The 13,868-nt window shown below is 38.3% G+C and overlaps 1 protein-coding gene across 3 annotated transcripts in view; it reads left to right on the forward strand.

Annotated features, from left to right (window-relative positions):
- Window positions 1-11,357, forward strand: part of LOC134225046 (eukaryotic peptide chain release factor subunit 1) — a 66,589-nt gene extending 55,232 nt beyond the window's left edge. For all 3 annotated transcript variants that reach the window (XR_009983147.1, XM_062704802.1, XM_062704803.1), the window contains one exon: window positions 10,096-11,357. Coding sequence is in view for 2 of the 3 variants with exons in the window: in XM_062704802.1 (XP_062560786.1) it covers window positions 10,096-10,178 (83 nt within the window). In the remaining variant the exon portion in view is untranslated. The remainder of the gene's footprint in view (window positions 1-10,095) is intronic.
- The last annotated feature ends 2,511 nt before the right edge of the window (window positions 11,358-13,868 follow it).

Genomic DNA, 13,868 nt, shown 5'->3' on the forward strand with positions numbered 1-13,868 from the left:
CATAAAGTACGTCACGCAAAAATTGGCGATTTTCAACCCCCCCTCCCCCCTTCGTCACGTTTTTTGTAACAAACCCCCAAAATTTTTGTATGAATCGTCACGCTGCTCAGAACCCCCCCTCCCCCCTAGAGGCGTGACGTACTTTGTGGACGGCCCCATATTTGTAACACTCGCATTTTTGTTCATTTTGTAGAAAGCCTGTGAATCGTTCAGAGTGCTCAATTTACTGCATTTAATCACACAACAGTAAAATAGGCTTTACTATCTTGCTTATCTATGGTAAGCTGGAATTGATTTAGATTGTGGGTAGGATTGACAAACGATTTATAAAATCAACCAAAATGCAAATGTTACAAATATGCGATCATGGGCAGTAAAGGTCTTTGTAGGTTTTCACATAAATTCTGATCTTGCGCATCCTCGTAACGGATGACCAAAGTCGAACCAGTTTTAAAACAATTACTTATCTACAATGTTTTGATTGAACTTGTCTGTATAACTGAATTTTTCAAATAATATTGATCTTAATTTATTTCAATTTTGGCCTTTTAAATGGTACCACTTTTAATCCTTAATACAAATACGAAGAACAAGACTCCGAAGATGGCGGCCTAACTCGATAAGGAGTGATACTAACTCGTATTGAGCCCTCCAATATTCTATCTAGTTAAGACTTACGAGCTATATTATAACATAGTATAGCTTGATGTCAAAGTTCACACATTCAAATTTTACTGGGAATAACACATATGATGTTCAAGATCCTTTTTACCAAGAAATAAAGCTCGTAGTCAGGATGTGATAACATGGGATGCTTTTTGCAAAGAATAATTGTGCACTCAACCTAATTCCGAGCCTAATTCTCTAAAATGTGACTTATTCAAGAAAACGGAATGAAGCTTCTACATAATTATTTACAACGCTAATGATTAAACTTGTGTATCGTATACATTGAGACTATCATTACTTGTATTCATTATTACGTAGGATAGGATATACTCAATTTAGTTGAAAACTGGAATACGGGACTAGCGAAGTTGGATTTTTCTCGCAATCCGTACGTAAAACCTAACTTCGCTAGTGGCGCGCTAGTCTAGTTAGGGCCTAATTAGACTAGCGCACTACTAGCGAAGTTAGGTTTAACGTACGGATTGCGAGAAAAATCCAACTTCGATAGTCCTCCATTTCGGTTTTCAACTTAACTAGCGATATTGATTTGAAGAAGTGAAGTTTCCAAATAATTCAGATTAATCTAGGTAAGCATTGATACGGTTTTATTAACGGCTAAAATGTTATAATTTTGAATATCTTTATGGATCAAATCAGAAGCTTTACATATTATATTTGACGTAGAATTACGTCTTTCGAATTGATAAGAAATGGGAGGGGGGTCATTGTTTCGAATTTGGGACCGTCAGGAAAAAATGTCAGGAAGAGCCAATAACTTAGCCGTTTTTGATGCATTCTGGAGCTTTTTGGTATGAATCGATCAGTTAACTCCCAGGATTTTAAACAACTATTGTAAACAATTGTTTCAATGCATTTAACTATTGAAAATCCAATTTCGACAGGTAGTGTTCAAATTTCACTTCAAAATAAATTGCCTTCATTTCGGCTATCTCCATCAGCAATGAACATGCACAAAATAATTGAATTTCACATCCACTATCGAACGATAAGTAGTTCTACTTTCAGTTTGCGGTCGAGTATTTAATACAACATTCTACTTTTTTGGAATGACAACATATAATTAACAGACAATTTCTTCATATCCGCATAACTCTTATGCAGTGCTTACCCATAAGCTCAAACCTAGTTCGTGCTGTAAGCAGAGTTGAAGAAGTTGACCCCAAGTTTTATAATCGACCTCATAAATGACACAGACATTAACCATTGCAAGAATTTAATAACTCCAAGCAATAAATATGTTTACCCCTTTTAATATAAAAGGATTGACTCAAAAATAATTATCGAAGACTAACTACCACAGCTTTTAAAACTATTGTTTGCACTGGTTTCCTCAGCAGTGTTCCATTCATGTTTTTCAAATTTTCAATTAAATTAAATTATTATGTTGCGGCCAAGAAAACCGTCGTAATTGCAAATTGGATTGATCCGTAGGAAAAATGACGCATTCATACCCCTCAACAATTGAAAAATATTTGAATCTCGTGATTCATTCGTGGTTCAAATCTGCAGAAAATAGAACTGATCGTTAGACCAGTTTTTTGACAGCTGACTTGTTAAAAAAAGAATCTAGAACAGCTGATAAGAAAATTAATGTTTCGTATTCATATTCAAACTGACAGACCCGAACGATTTGAATTACTGCTGATTTTACTCTAAAACGACTTTACAATGTTCAACAATTTCAACAGAATTTATTTTCGCGCTTTTCCAATGATTCCAATATGCATTCTTATTGAAGCCCTACACCTAAGAATCTTATTTCAACATCATATAAGAATAATGCCAATGTTTACAAACAAAGACCCAGGTAAATGATAGAAATGTCATCTCATGTCGACCCGGGTGGTCGACATTCCTGCGTGCACAGGCTAATATGCGCAAAATAGCCAGCAAGAGTTAACCGCCAGAAATTTGTATGGCGAAAGTCATCTAACGCGGGTTTTCTCAAAATTAGAAACTTTTCATGAAAACCTATTTGGTACCGATTATGTAGGAAGGTGTCCGCTACTACGCCTACCAAATATTTTTTTGATGAAAGTGCTTAATTTTGAGAAATCGAACCTTAGATGCCTTTCGCCATACTGATTTCAGAAAGTTAACTCCTAGTGTGCCGCTGAAAGCACGCTCAAAGCAGGCGATTCATTGAAGTGATAAGAAAGCGTAAATTTTGATTCCAGTTTTGAAATTTTTCGAAACATAACCTCACTTTTAATTGCCAATGAATTATTGGCAGTGGCTGATTTGCTACTCGCCGCTACCACTTCCAGGCGCTATAGTGTATGCACAAAATAGCCAGCAAGAGTTAACCGCCAGAAATTTGTATGGCGAAAGACATCTAACGCTGGTTTTCTCAAAATTAGGAACTTTTCATGAAAAACTATTTGGTACCGGTTATGTAGGAAGGTATCCACTACTCCGCCTACCAAATATTTTTTCGATGAAGGTGCTTAATTTTGAGAAATCGAACCTTAGATGCCTTTCGCCATACTGATTTCAGAAAGTTAACTCCTAGTGTGCCGCTGTAAGCATGCTCAAACCAGGCGATTCATTGCTGGGTGATTTTTTAAACTTTCAAACTGTCACTTTTAAGCTAAACTCGCTAAATGAGAAATCTGATTGTTCTGCTTTTCTGCAGACTCCGACGACGAAGCATTGTTCCGAGAATACACTCAGAATCGGTGTAGTCAATAAGCCGTATCGGTAATTGACTATTTCAACAAAAGGCCATGCGGCCCTACACGGCGGAGTTCTTTCACCATGGGACTCGAGGATCTTTGGTCAGATGCCAATCGATGTCGATGATTAGGATTTTAAAACTACGCTTAGTTGGTACCGAGTTGCTTTTTACGCAGCCACGGTGCTCCCCTGACCGTTATTACCAAAAAAAATCTCCATCAAAACTAATACCTGGAGCTAAATTCTGGGGCTTTACTACACTGCCGTTGGACGCATAAATATCACATGTTACATATTTTTGAAATATTTTGTCAAAACAGAGGTTTTATTCTAAAAGACTCGAAAAAAAAAATCCGTAGTCAATTTGTCACATTCGAACAAATCGACGCATGTTTGTCTCATTGGGATAAATGGACACTAAAAAAGGCATATAACAATCACACAAAGAGACTCATAGCACAGTGTGATGTGTCCTGAGGATCGTCCATACAATATCTCATGCTTTTAGGAACCATCTACAATCCACGTGGATAGTTTAGAATGGTGGCTGGTAGCAGGTATGCACGGCTCTTTCCCAACTTTCAGAATTCATAAGGACGATTGTCCATGAAGGAGGTGGGGGTGGGTTGTGGGTTGGTTTGCGGCAAAGCGGCAACGACAGAACGGCAACGGCAGTTATTTAGAACAATTCCGCTCTACCGCAGTTCCGTTCTGCTGGATTGCCGTTCACATTGTGTTTGGGCACTATAAGGTCTTCGCTGTTGATGTTGTCTGCGATCCAAGTTCATAGCGGCTTTTTTCAAACACCACTTTCCGCATGGAGTCCACGTAAGGGCGGAGCTTGCACTGGTTTATCCCGTACTGCTAAACGGTGAGCTTAGCTTTATAGAAGTCAGTTGCTTGCATGACAAGTACGACATTGGATACTTGTCCCGGGCAAGGAAACTACGCCACTGCCGCTGAGAACCGATTGGTCGACCTCTGGGACCAGTAATAGTTCGTTTGCCGGTTCACATGTGTCATTTTCGAAATCGGACCCAAGGAAGTCCTCTTCCGATTTCTCGCCACTGGATTGTCCGTATTGGTTTAAATAAAAGATATTTTAGTTACTAGATAAAGATTGTCGCTTCGGTTCCCTTTGTTCTGCTGTCCGAAACATGTGTGGTACATACCTGTCAAATCGTATGGATTTTCCTTCTTTGACATTTAGCTCCCCTATCCTCGCCAGCAAAAGATGTTCCGGACAGCGACGACAGCGACAATCTTTATCTAGTAACTAAAATATCTTTTGTTTAAATATTCCATTTTCGGTTCCACTTCTGTCGCCAGCGAAAAATCACATCAAAGAAATACAATCGTCGCTCGCAAAATGTCAAAACAAATTCTTACAGCAGTCATCTCTCAGTTCACGGTGTGACAAATATGTCGGAGGTATTCTTGTCCCCAGCTAGCACGGAAGAAGGCAGGAAAACAAGGTCAGTTGACTACATATACTGACGTAATTTCTGGGAACGAAAAAGATAAGATATCGGAAACCTCGTATGCGCATTTATAGCTATTATTTTTTGTTAATATTGGTGCTCTAATAAATTTCAGTTGAAAAAATAGATTTTAAGGCTCTAGACAAGTTGGGCAATGAGAAGAGCTTTCTGGATGATTTGCTACCGGCAATGTGTCGTCTGTATCTTTCCGTCTTTCTAAGAATTGTGATTGTGGTAGTGCAACACCGAAAAATACCACAACCACTCATTCACAAAAATACGGATTTATGTAGTGGTTTGTTTCCAATTAGTGTTCCACCTTAAGAGGGGTGTCCTTTCTGTCCGGTAGTATATTTGATTTGAACCAGTCAAAAATAAATAGAATTTAAGTCACATTTTTCGGGATTGCCGTTTTATTTGAACTTCGTGTTCTAGTCTAGACGTTATATAAGATACAACAAAATCGTATTGTAATGTAGAATGGCATGCTTGCTGAGAAGGTATTAAGAATCATCATTAAGAAGCTCATCTTGCCCCGTCCTGCCCTAAGCTATGTCTTCAGCCGTTCGGGAGCGTTTCTGCAATTCACTTTTGTTTAATGGTGGATAGAAGTGGCATTCCCTCTGATTTCCTAATGGCCTGTTGAAGACAGTAATTGGGCTCTCCCATATTGTGGAGGGGAGGTAAATTCTGATCTTTATCTGATGGGATCAAACATTTGACCACCGCCGTTTTAGAAATGAGTCTAATTATCGGCGGTTAGAGCTTAGAGACTGTACCAATCGCAGTTACCACTCCAAGAAATATTAGCTGTGATCGACTTCACGACGTACAATATTTAGAGATGTTGTTTTCATAAAACCAATTACAACGTCGACCACGTCTTTACAGTCAATGGAATGTGTTCGAATGCGCTTTCGAACGTTAACTAGAATATTGATGATTGTAATTTCTCAGAATTGTATAAAATCGCGTTTTAACTAAATTGAAAAGGAATTATTTTATTCTAAAGATTGCACTTGAAAAAATGCAACAGATTTTAGTTGCCAAAAATTTATTATATGCCAGATATTTTTGAAACGCTCAGGAAAGAAATTAACACTATTAGCTATGTTTTGGCAAATTTCCGAATTTGGACTTAAAGCTTCCCATAAAATCCTGTGCAACCCTGGTGTGGCAAGCAGTAACAGTATTGGTATTCCCGTAACACGGTAGATCACTTTGACGTAGTGTGTTGCGGTGTAAGATCTACCAAACAGAGCCCTAGCTTAATCCATTTTTCTAGCTAGGGCAATAAGTTGTGGTAATTAAGGATTCATCGTATTTAGTCCCCGCTACCAACAGCAGTCTCAGAAATAAAACAAGACTCGAATTCCTCTTGTTTGAGACTAGACTGCATGCAGCGGAAACAACTTTTCAAGCAATTAGTTAAAAAACCTCGGTACCAGGTCCTAGGCTGAACTGACTGCTGGAAAAAACGAGTTAGGTGTTTAAATACGTACTAACTCTTCTTGAACTGGTGAACAATGGTAGTGAGAGGAACACACGGAAGTTCTTATTACTGAACAAGAATTTTCAACAAGAACAAGAATTACTGAAGCAAGAGAATTTGCTTGAAATGGTCTTGTAGACAGAGCTAAATCCCGGGTTTCCATTGTTTTACTGGTGATATTCTAGAAGCAATCCCATTGCCATCGCGCCTTCAATGGGATTGCTCTCTGTGAAGGGTCTAAATAGCGGGACCTTGTCATGGTGCTCTTGAGAAAACAAAACAACAACTGTATCGAAACCGATACTGCATTGCTTATCAATAGTAATGAAGTATTTCGACATGCACTTAAACACTAAGGATACGGGTAACGCTACAATAGATATAATAACAGGTCGCGTTGGCACACCCGAAGAGGAAAAAAACAGTATTGGTAACAGTATCCAACGCGGAAGAATTGAAATTTCTGCCATTCGAAACAGACATTATATTATTGTATATCCTCTCTATATAACCTAACCTAGCGGTAGCACTATTAAATGCTGTATTATACGCATTATGTATAGAGTGCTTTGAGAATAGGTCGTATATCCAAGGAGAGAGTATACTTGTTGACATAAAACAAGCCTTCATATTTGTTTCTGTAAAACTGAATACTTTGTCGCCGTTACATTATTTAGGAATTATTTTATTAATTGAATGTTTTACCAAGTGTGAAGTTTGACAAAGATGCAGCACCTATTTTCAAATCTTCATCGAAATAATGAACATTATTTTGTGAATCACTGCCGTAAATTTGGTTTCTATAAGTCACATTGAATTAATTTGTCTGCAACAGAAAACACATTTATTGATCGTAGTTGCTAATGTCACTATTTTAAGTGGCTTTAATCGCCACCAGCCCCGTGAATGGATTCATGCTTCTTGAAAATTTCCATTTTACTTCGCATCCTCAAAAACAGGCTAGATAGTGTGATGCAAGAAAGCTGTTGATCGGGTGCGCCATCCATTCCTTTTTGACTTTTTGAGCTTGCCGTTGGCGCAAATTTGAATTTGTGTACACTCTGAGAAATCTTCACGTCGTATTTACCTGAACACAAATGTGGTTTTCATCCATCATACTTTTCACGTAAGAGTGACCTGAACAAAATTGAGATTCGTTAAGTTACGTGATTTATCTGGTGAATCTGACCGGATTTTCCAGTACGAATGACGTGAAGTATGAAAGTAGTTACGTATTTGATCAAGTGAACCTTACGTGATTTCTACGTGCTAGTTACGTGAACTTTTAGTGAAAGCTGCTACATGGCATCAGGTAACCACTGCATGGTTCAAAACATGTTAGCCCGTAAAAAGAAGATCTCTGCGCGTTGTTGATGAGCTTGATGCGTTTAAATGCATTTGATGCAGAATGATGTTTTATCATAGACATTTGACCTTTGCGCTTCGGAGACATTGCAAAAACACTGTTGGAGAACAAGTCAAAGCTACTGACGAATGTTGAATGAAATTTATCAGATTTGTTGAGAAATGATGAAACTAGTTCCTTTCTCGAATATTGTTGCCATTTCCGCTGTTAGATCAATTAAAAAGTAGTCCACCCTTGGAAGTTGAAATCTGGAAAAGAAATTCTATACTAACGCTACCGAAAAACTGTAGTTCTAGGGTTCTTCTTCCATATCACTTTTCTACGAATCTTATAAATTCCATCCGGTTTCCGTTTATATTTTTCCTAGGAGGGAACTGCAGGTTCGGAAAATCTCCGCCAAGTTGCACCTGAAATATGGCTTACCTCTGCGAAGCTTAATTATGTTTAGGTTTAGGTTATCACGTGAAAAGGATGGTGGATGAGAACCATATTTGTTTTCAGGTAAATTGGACGTGAAAATTGTTCACGATGCTGGTTTTCCACAAATGCAGTTAACAGTGGTCGTTTGTTCAAGACAGATCAGTTACGTGATTTTTTACGTGAATATGACGTGATGATTATTTAGAGTGTAAAAACTTTGCGGTGAATGTGGGTTTCTGTGAAGGCAATCAAATTAATACCCAGTGGCTACAAGCAGCCAATGTGGACAATATTCTGGGTGTTGTCTTCACAAATTCAATCTGAATAATGACCACGCTCAACTAGGATGCGCTGGTGAGAAAGTTTGTTCAACAGTTGTGGTTGCAATCGCTCCGTGCACTGACTCCATAGGGTAATAATGCTGAACACGTTCGGCACATCGAAACTGTCGTACCTTTCGTAGCTGCTGCCTCCGCTTGATATCCACACGGCAAAAATCACTGCATCGATAGGGACGTACATCTGGAGAGGTATGCCTACACGCGTTCCTATTAGGCGGCTTGAATCTTCATAATTTGGCGCTCAAAAATCGCAATTTGACCACCAACAGACACATCAAGGATATCGATTCCATTCAATAATACAAATCCATTCTCGTTCGCGCAAATCCCCGCCCCGTAATTCACATTGATTATCCTGACATAATAAAATCAAAATAAAATATCTCTCAAACTCCCATCCATATCCGACAAAACTACTCCGCGATCAAATCCACCTGCACTTCGTCCAAAAAACGGAGCTACCAAAGGTGATATGAAACAGTCCATCAGTCGACTGGCCACGCACGTGGCGTAACATCGGAATGAAAGAGCTGTCGCAGCGAACTCAACTTTTCATGCTTCAATTAGATTTTTTAACTTCAAACAATACTGTAAATACTAACATAAATCAAATGGCAATAATCTAAATTAGAAACCACAAAAAAAAATTAATTGTGTATTTCTGAGAATTGTGTGCAGTATGGTCTCGCCTCATTCAAGATAAATTATTCAAATTGTGAGGGTTTGTACACATCTTAAAAGGCTTATAGACCAGAACAAATTTTATTCTTCTCTTCTGTCCTCGAAATTTCGTTGCCAAATTTAATTATTTGTGTTAAAAATTTTACAGGATAATTCGAATTTATTATTAAGCAAGTGCTTAACAATCAATGAATCTACGTGCCATATGAATAATATTTACAAACATCCAACTAAAACTATCATCATCGTTAATTCCATGTACATGTACAACTTGTTACGGTTCATTTTATCTTACTTGTGAGTGACAAATGTTTGAGTGGAATTGTAGATGTACCATTACTGAATGTTCTGTGTTTGGGCCTGAAGATAGGCAATAAACATTATGAATAGAGAGATTCCCAGACTCAGACTCCACATTACTGGTGCCACCTGGCACAACAAAATTCAGGGTGCCCAAATAGGATCGGAATCATAAACGAAATCAACCAAATTGCTGTAGACAAAAGACAATGCGCAAATCAAATACATTTGAGGGATTTGACTGATGAACGAAAACTTTTTTAAACCTCGTCATATCTCGCAATGTGCAAACACATTGGACGCTTCTCTCGGGACAAAAGAGATCATTAGTTATTTTAATTTGTTGATTGTTGTGTTAACTGTTTATTTTGTATAATCAAATAATTTTATGTAATAAACTCCGATCATGCAATTATTTATAAAGTACTTAGAGTTAGTCTTTTCTGTATTCATTAACATTAAAATATTATAGGTCCGTTTCATTAGTTAAATGTTTTTTTTTCTATCACGTTAAGTGATCAACAAGTATTTACTAACAAATGATAGTATGTATTCAACTTTTATTTTTACTTTTCTTGGGTAGTTAAGTTGAAGTCAATTATCTATCCAACCGTTTCTAACGATTATATCTGTTTTTCCCCGTTTCAGGTATTTTGCGCTACAAGGTAGATTTCCAAAGCATGCAACTAGATGAATTGGACAACGATGGTTTCGATATAGATGATTATTAAATTTTTTATGTTAATGAAGATATCAGTTATACACAAACAGGTTAGAAAATATACAAAGGATAATACGAGACACTACAGTGGAAACACAAAAAAAAACCATTCGCCTGTTTTTCATTTGTTTGCATGGCAGGAGGAAAATCACTTGCGAGACCCAGGCAAAAAAAAGAAACTAACAATAAGGGTAGTCCTAGTAATTTTCCTCATCCGTTTACTGTATTGAAAGGTTTCTAGCAATTCGTTTATACCCGCTACGCGGGATTCTGCTCAAATAATCCTATTAAATCGACTTCCGCCACGTCCAATAACACTAATCGGTCCTGAGTGCGTCCGCAAATTACTTATAACTTCCGGCGGGCAATAGAGACTAAAATCAATCGTGCAGCAACGTCTTTTGTTTTTGTTTCGAGCATTTAAGAGACAACGAGGGAAGCTTAGTCCATTCTGAGAATTCTACATTCGTCAGAGAAAAGTACTGTGAATCAGTGTGATCGTCGTTCGTATTACGTGTAGGCGCCGCTGGTGAATGGTGCAACTAGGAAGATCCGCATGTTTTGAAAACAATAGATTGTTTTGTTCTCTGCCACTCACTCGTGTAATCCTACACGTATAATTTATAGCTCCGTTTTTTTAAATTGAAAATCCTTGGGAGGTAGTTTTGTAGAATGCAACAAACTAGATTTTGCCACAGAATTCGCGTGGAACGCCACACGTGCACTGAAACAACCGAGATTGTTCAAGTTTAACACTCCTAGTATACAATAGACTTTCGTTTGGCGGTCTAACGTCGTTCTGATTGTTCTTATTCCTATTTACTACTTTACTACACCACTAATTCGGATAAAGAAACATACGAGTAACAAAGCCACACACTTTACCAGAGTGCAAGTGAACGCAAAGCTCTTAGAAACAACAGAGAAAGGAGAAAAGCAAGCAAGTAAACTTAAACTCGAAAAAATCAACAGAAACACACGTACACTTTGCATTAGTTAAAGAAGGAAGAAGACAAACCCTATTTCGACTACAGCTACAAAAGTTTTAAATCCATCTGATTAAAATCCAGAGAAAACCAGAAAATTGTTATTATATTATAAAACAAATATTATAAAATGATATATTACATAAAAAGAAGATATTTATATAAAAAGGAAATGAAAAAAAAACGGAAGCAAACTACTTGGAGTTCCAATGTTTTATTTGTTGATTAGAAAATCCTAACTGAGGGTGTTATGATGTTGGCTTCACATCGTGTCAGCTACTGGGTTGGGTTGGTAAGAATCTATGCCCCATCGAACGATAAACCTGGTGACGTGAAGGATGCGTTCGACGAGAGACTTGAAAAGGCCTAACGGAGGATTTCTCGCGTCCCTTCATTGGCACGGCAAGCCTTCATTCCACCAGCTGGTCTGGTCTGCAACTTGTGACCAGCGCACGGACATCCAGAATGCCTTTATCGAAACAAGCAAGAACAACCTGATTGAGCTGCGTCAACGGTATTAGGCTCTGAAAGTTGCGATATCTCAAGACGCCCAATTGGAGCAAGGATTAATCCGAGGATGCCTGTTATCCCTCGAACGAAGTCAAGATTAATGTGTTTCTTTCTAGATAGTGGATGTAATTCCTTCTTGAGTAGTAGACAGGGAATCAATATTCGAGCAACGCCTAATAATATACCCTTTGTCGTCAACAGAGTTTGTTACTGACAAACGCACTTCGCAACAAGCCTTTGTCAGAACCCAAACATAATATGACAAGAATCATTTGGCTTGCATGCTCTAATATTTCCGAGAATACGATTCTAATTCTGTAATCATAGTTAGATTCACGAATATTTCCCTAAAAGCAGAAACTATGATAGCTTAAATCCGAGATTTTCTGTAGAGATAATGCAAAATAACGGGTTGAAAAGTTAGCAACAAAATTGTCTTCTTTTTTGTTGCTGACAAAAAAATTCGGATCTTTGTCATTATTATCTCCGACAAAAACAAAGCTTTGTCGTTGGTTCTCTTTTGTCGCTTGTTTCGCAAGCGCATCCAAGAAAAAATGATTCCCTGGTAGTAGAAATTTGCTCGGTCTAAGGAAACATGTCCGTGTATCCTTCTTTGGCGTTTGCATGGAATAAGGCAATGGTTGGTTTGATCCCTTTTTTAAAAATAGGCGTTTGTCCGGAATAAGGTGATGGAGGGTCTGATCTCTTCTTTAAAATGAGGCGTTTGCCCGGAATAAGGCAACGCAGTTTCTGGTATGTGCTCTCGTCGTTCAGTAGTTCCATAATTTTCGTGTGGTATTCTTCTGCTTCTATGATAATGGTATTGTTACCTTCATCCGCTTTCGTTATGCACAAGTTACGATTGTTATTCAGAAACCTTTTGCTTGCAGAATGCAGATATGTCTTTCTCTATCCATGCTAGCTTGTTGCTGCTTCATGCAGTTAACATTGTTTGCATCTCATTTCAAGCACGCGTTCAACAGCCATGTTGCGACTAATAGTCAAATCAAAAATGCCACTCGACAAACGCCAGAGAACGTTTTCGACTTTCGCTGCTTCCGGATTTACGAGCAAGATGTTGGATCTGCAATAAGAAAGCTGAAATCATCTGCAGCTGCAGCTGACACCTACGTTACTATTTAATTTTCCACTACGACAAAGCCGGCACCCTATGCAATGAAAATTTTCGTGTTCCCAGTTCTAACATTAAGAAAGGTGACAAATCGACCGTTGAGAATTATAGAGCTGCAGCTGCTCAAAAATATTCGAAATTATTATTAACGAAGCTTTGTTTGCAAGCTGTAAAAACTACATCACGACATCTCAGCACGGATTTTACTCCAAGAGGTCAACGTCAACTAATCTTATTGAGTTTGTGTCTCTGCAATATCGATTCAGGCAGACAAGTGGATGCAATCTATTCTGACCTCAAGGCAGCGTTCGATAGAGTTGATCATGGTTTCTTGCTCAGCAGACTCGTAAAGCTCGGAATTTGTCACGACATGGTTCTCACTGATGATATCTCACTGATCGCACAGTTTGTGTCAAAATTGGAAGTGCTGAATCTGCCATTTTTTCAAAGCTCTCTGGAGTGCCTCAGGGCAGTAACCTTGGACCCCTCCCTTTCATCAATGAAGTTGCAACTGCAGGAGCTTGTAACCAAATTCGAGCTTTGGTATATCACTAACAATCTAACGCATAGTATTCAAAAATGCAAATCAATTTCATTTCACCGTAAGATACATCCAGTAGTATTTGAATACAGCATGGTCGGTATTGTTTTTGAACGATTGCGAATGACTTTCGAGACCCATTTTGTTTACGATCGCTCTACTGTTCGCTTGTACGATCTCAACTAGAGTATTGTTGCATCGTCTGGTGCCCCTATCAGGCATACTGGATCGACAGAATTGAGTCCGTACAGAAGAAATCCGTTCGTCGTGTCTTGCGAGACTGATAGGAATTGACACTCTGGAAAACTGACGTGGATTCGCACAAATAACTTTTACTGCAAAATTATTGACCGGATTCATAGACTCTCTAGACCAGGGTTGTAAATTTTCGGCAGCACTGGATGAAGGTGATGTTTTTTTATATCATGTTTTTATTTTCTTCCTGCTTTGAAATCAACCTCACATTCCCGGAGAGGCAGAAAAGTAAACAACAGAACTCACATCACCCACTGCGCCGCGAAGATGAAATCT

The sequence above is a fragment of the Armigeres subalbatus genome, chromosome 3 (genome assembly GCF_024139115.2).
Source record: "Armigeres subalbatus isolate Guangzhou_Male chromosome 3, GZ_Asu_2, whole genome shotgun sequence".
NCBI classification, from domain to species: Eukaryota; Metazoa; Arthropoda; class Insecta; order Diptera; family Culicidae; genus Armigeres; species Armigeres subalbatus.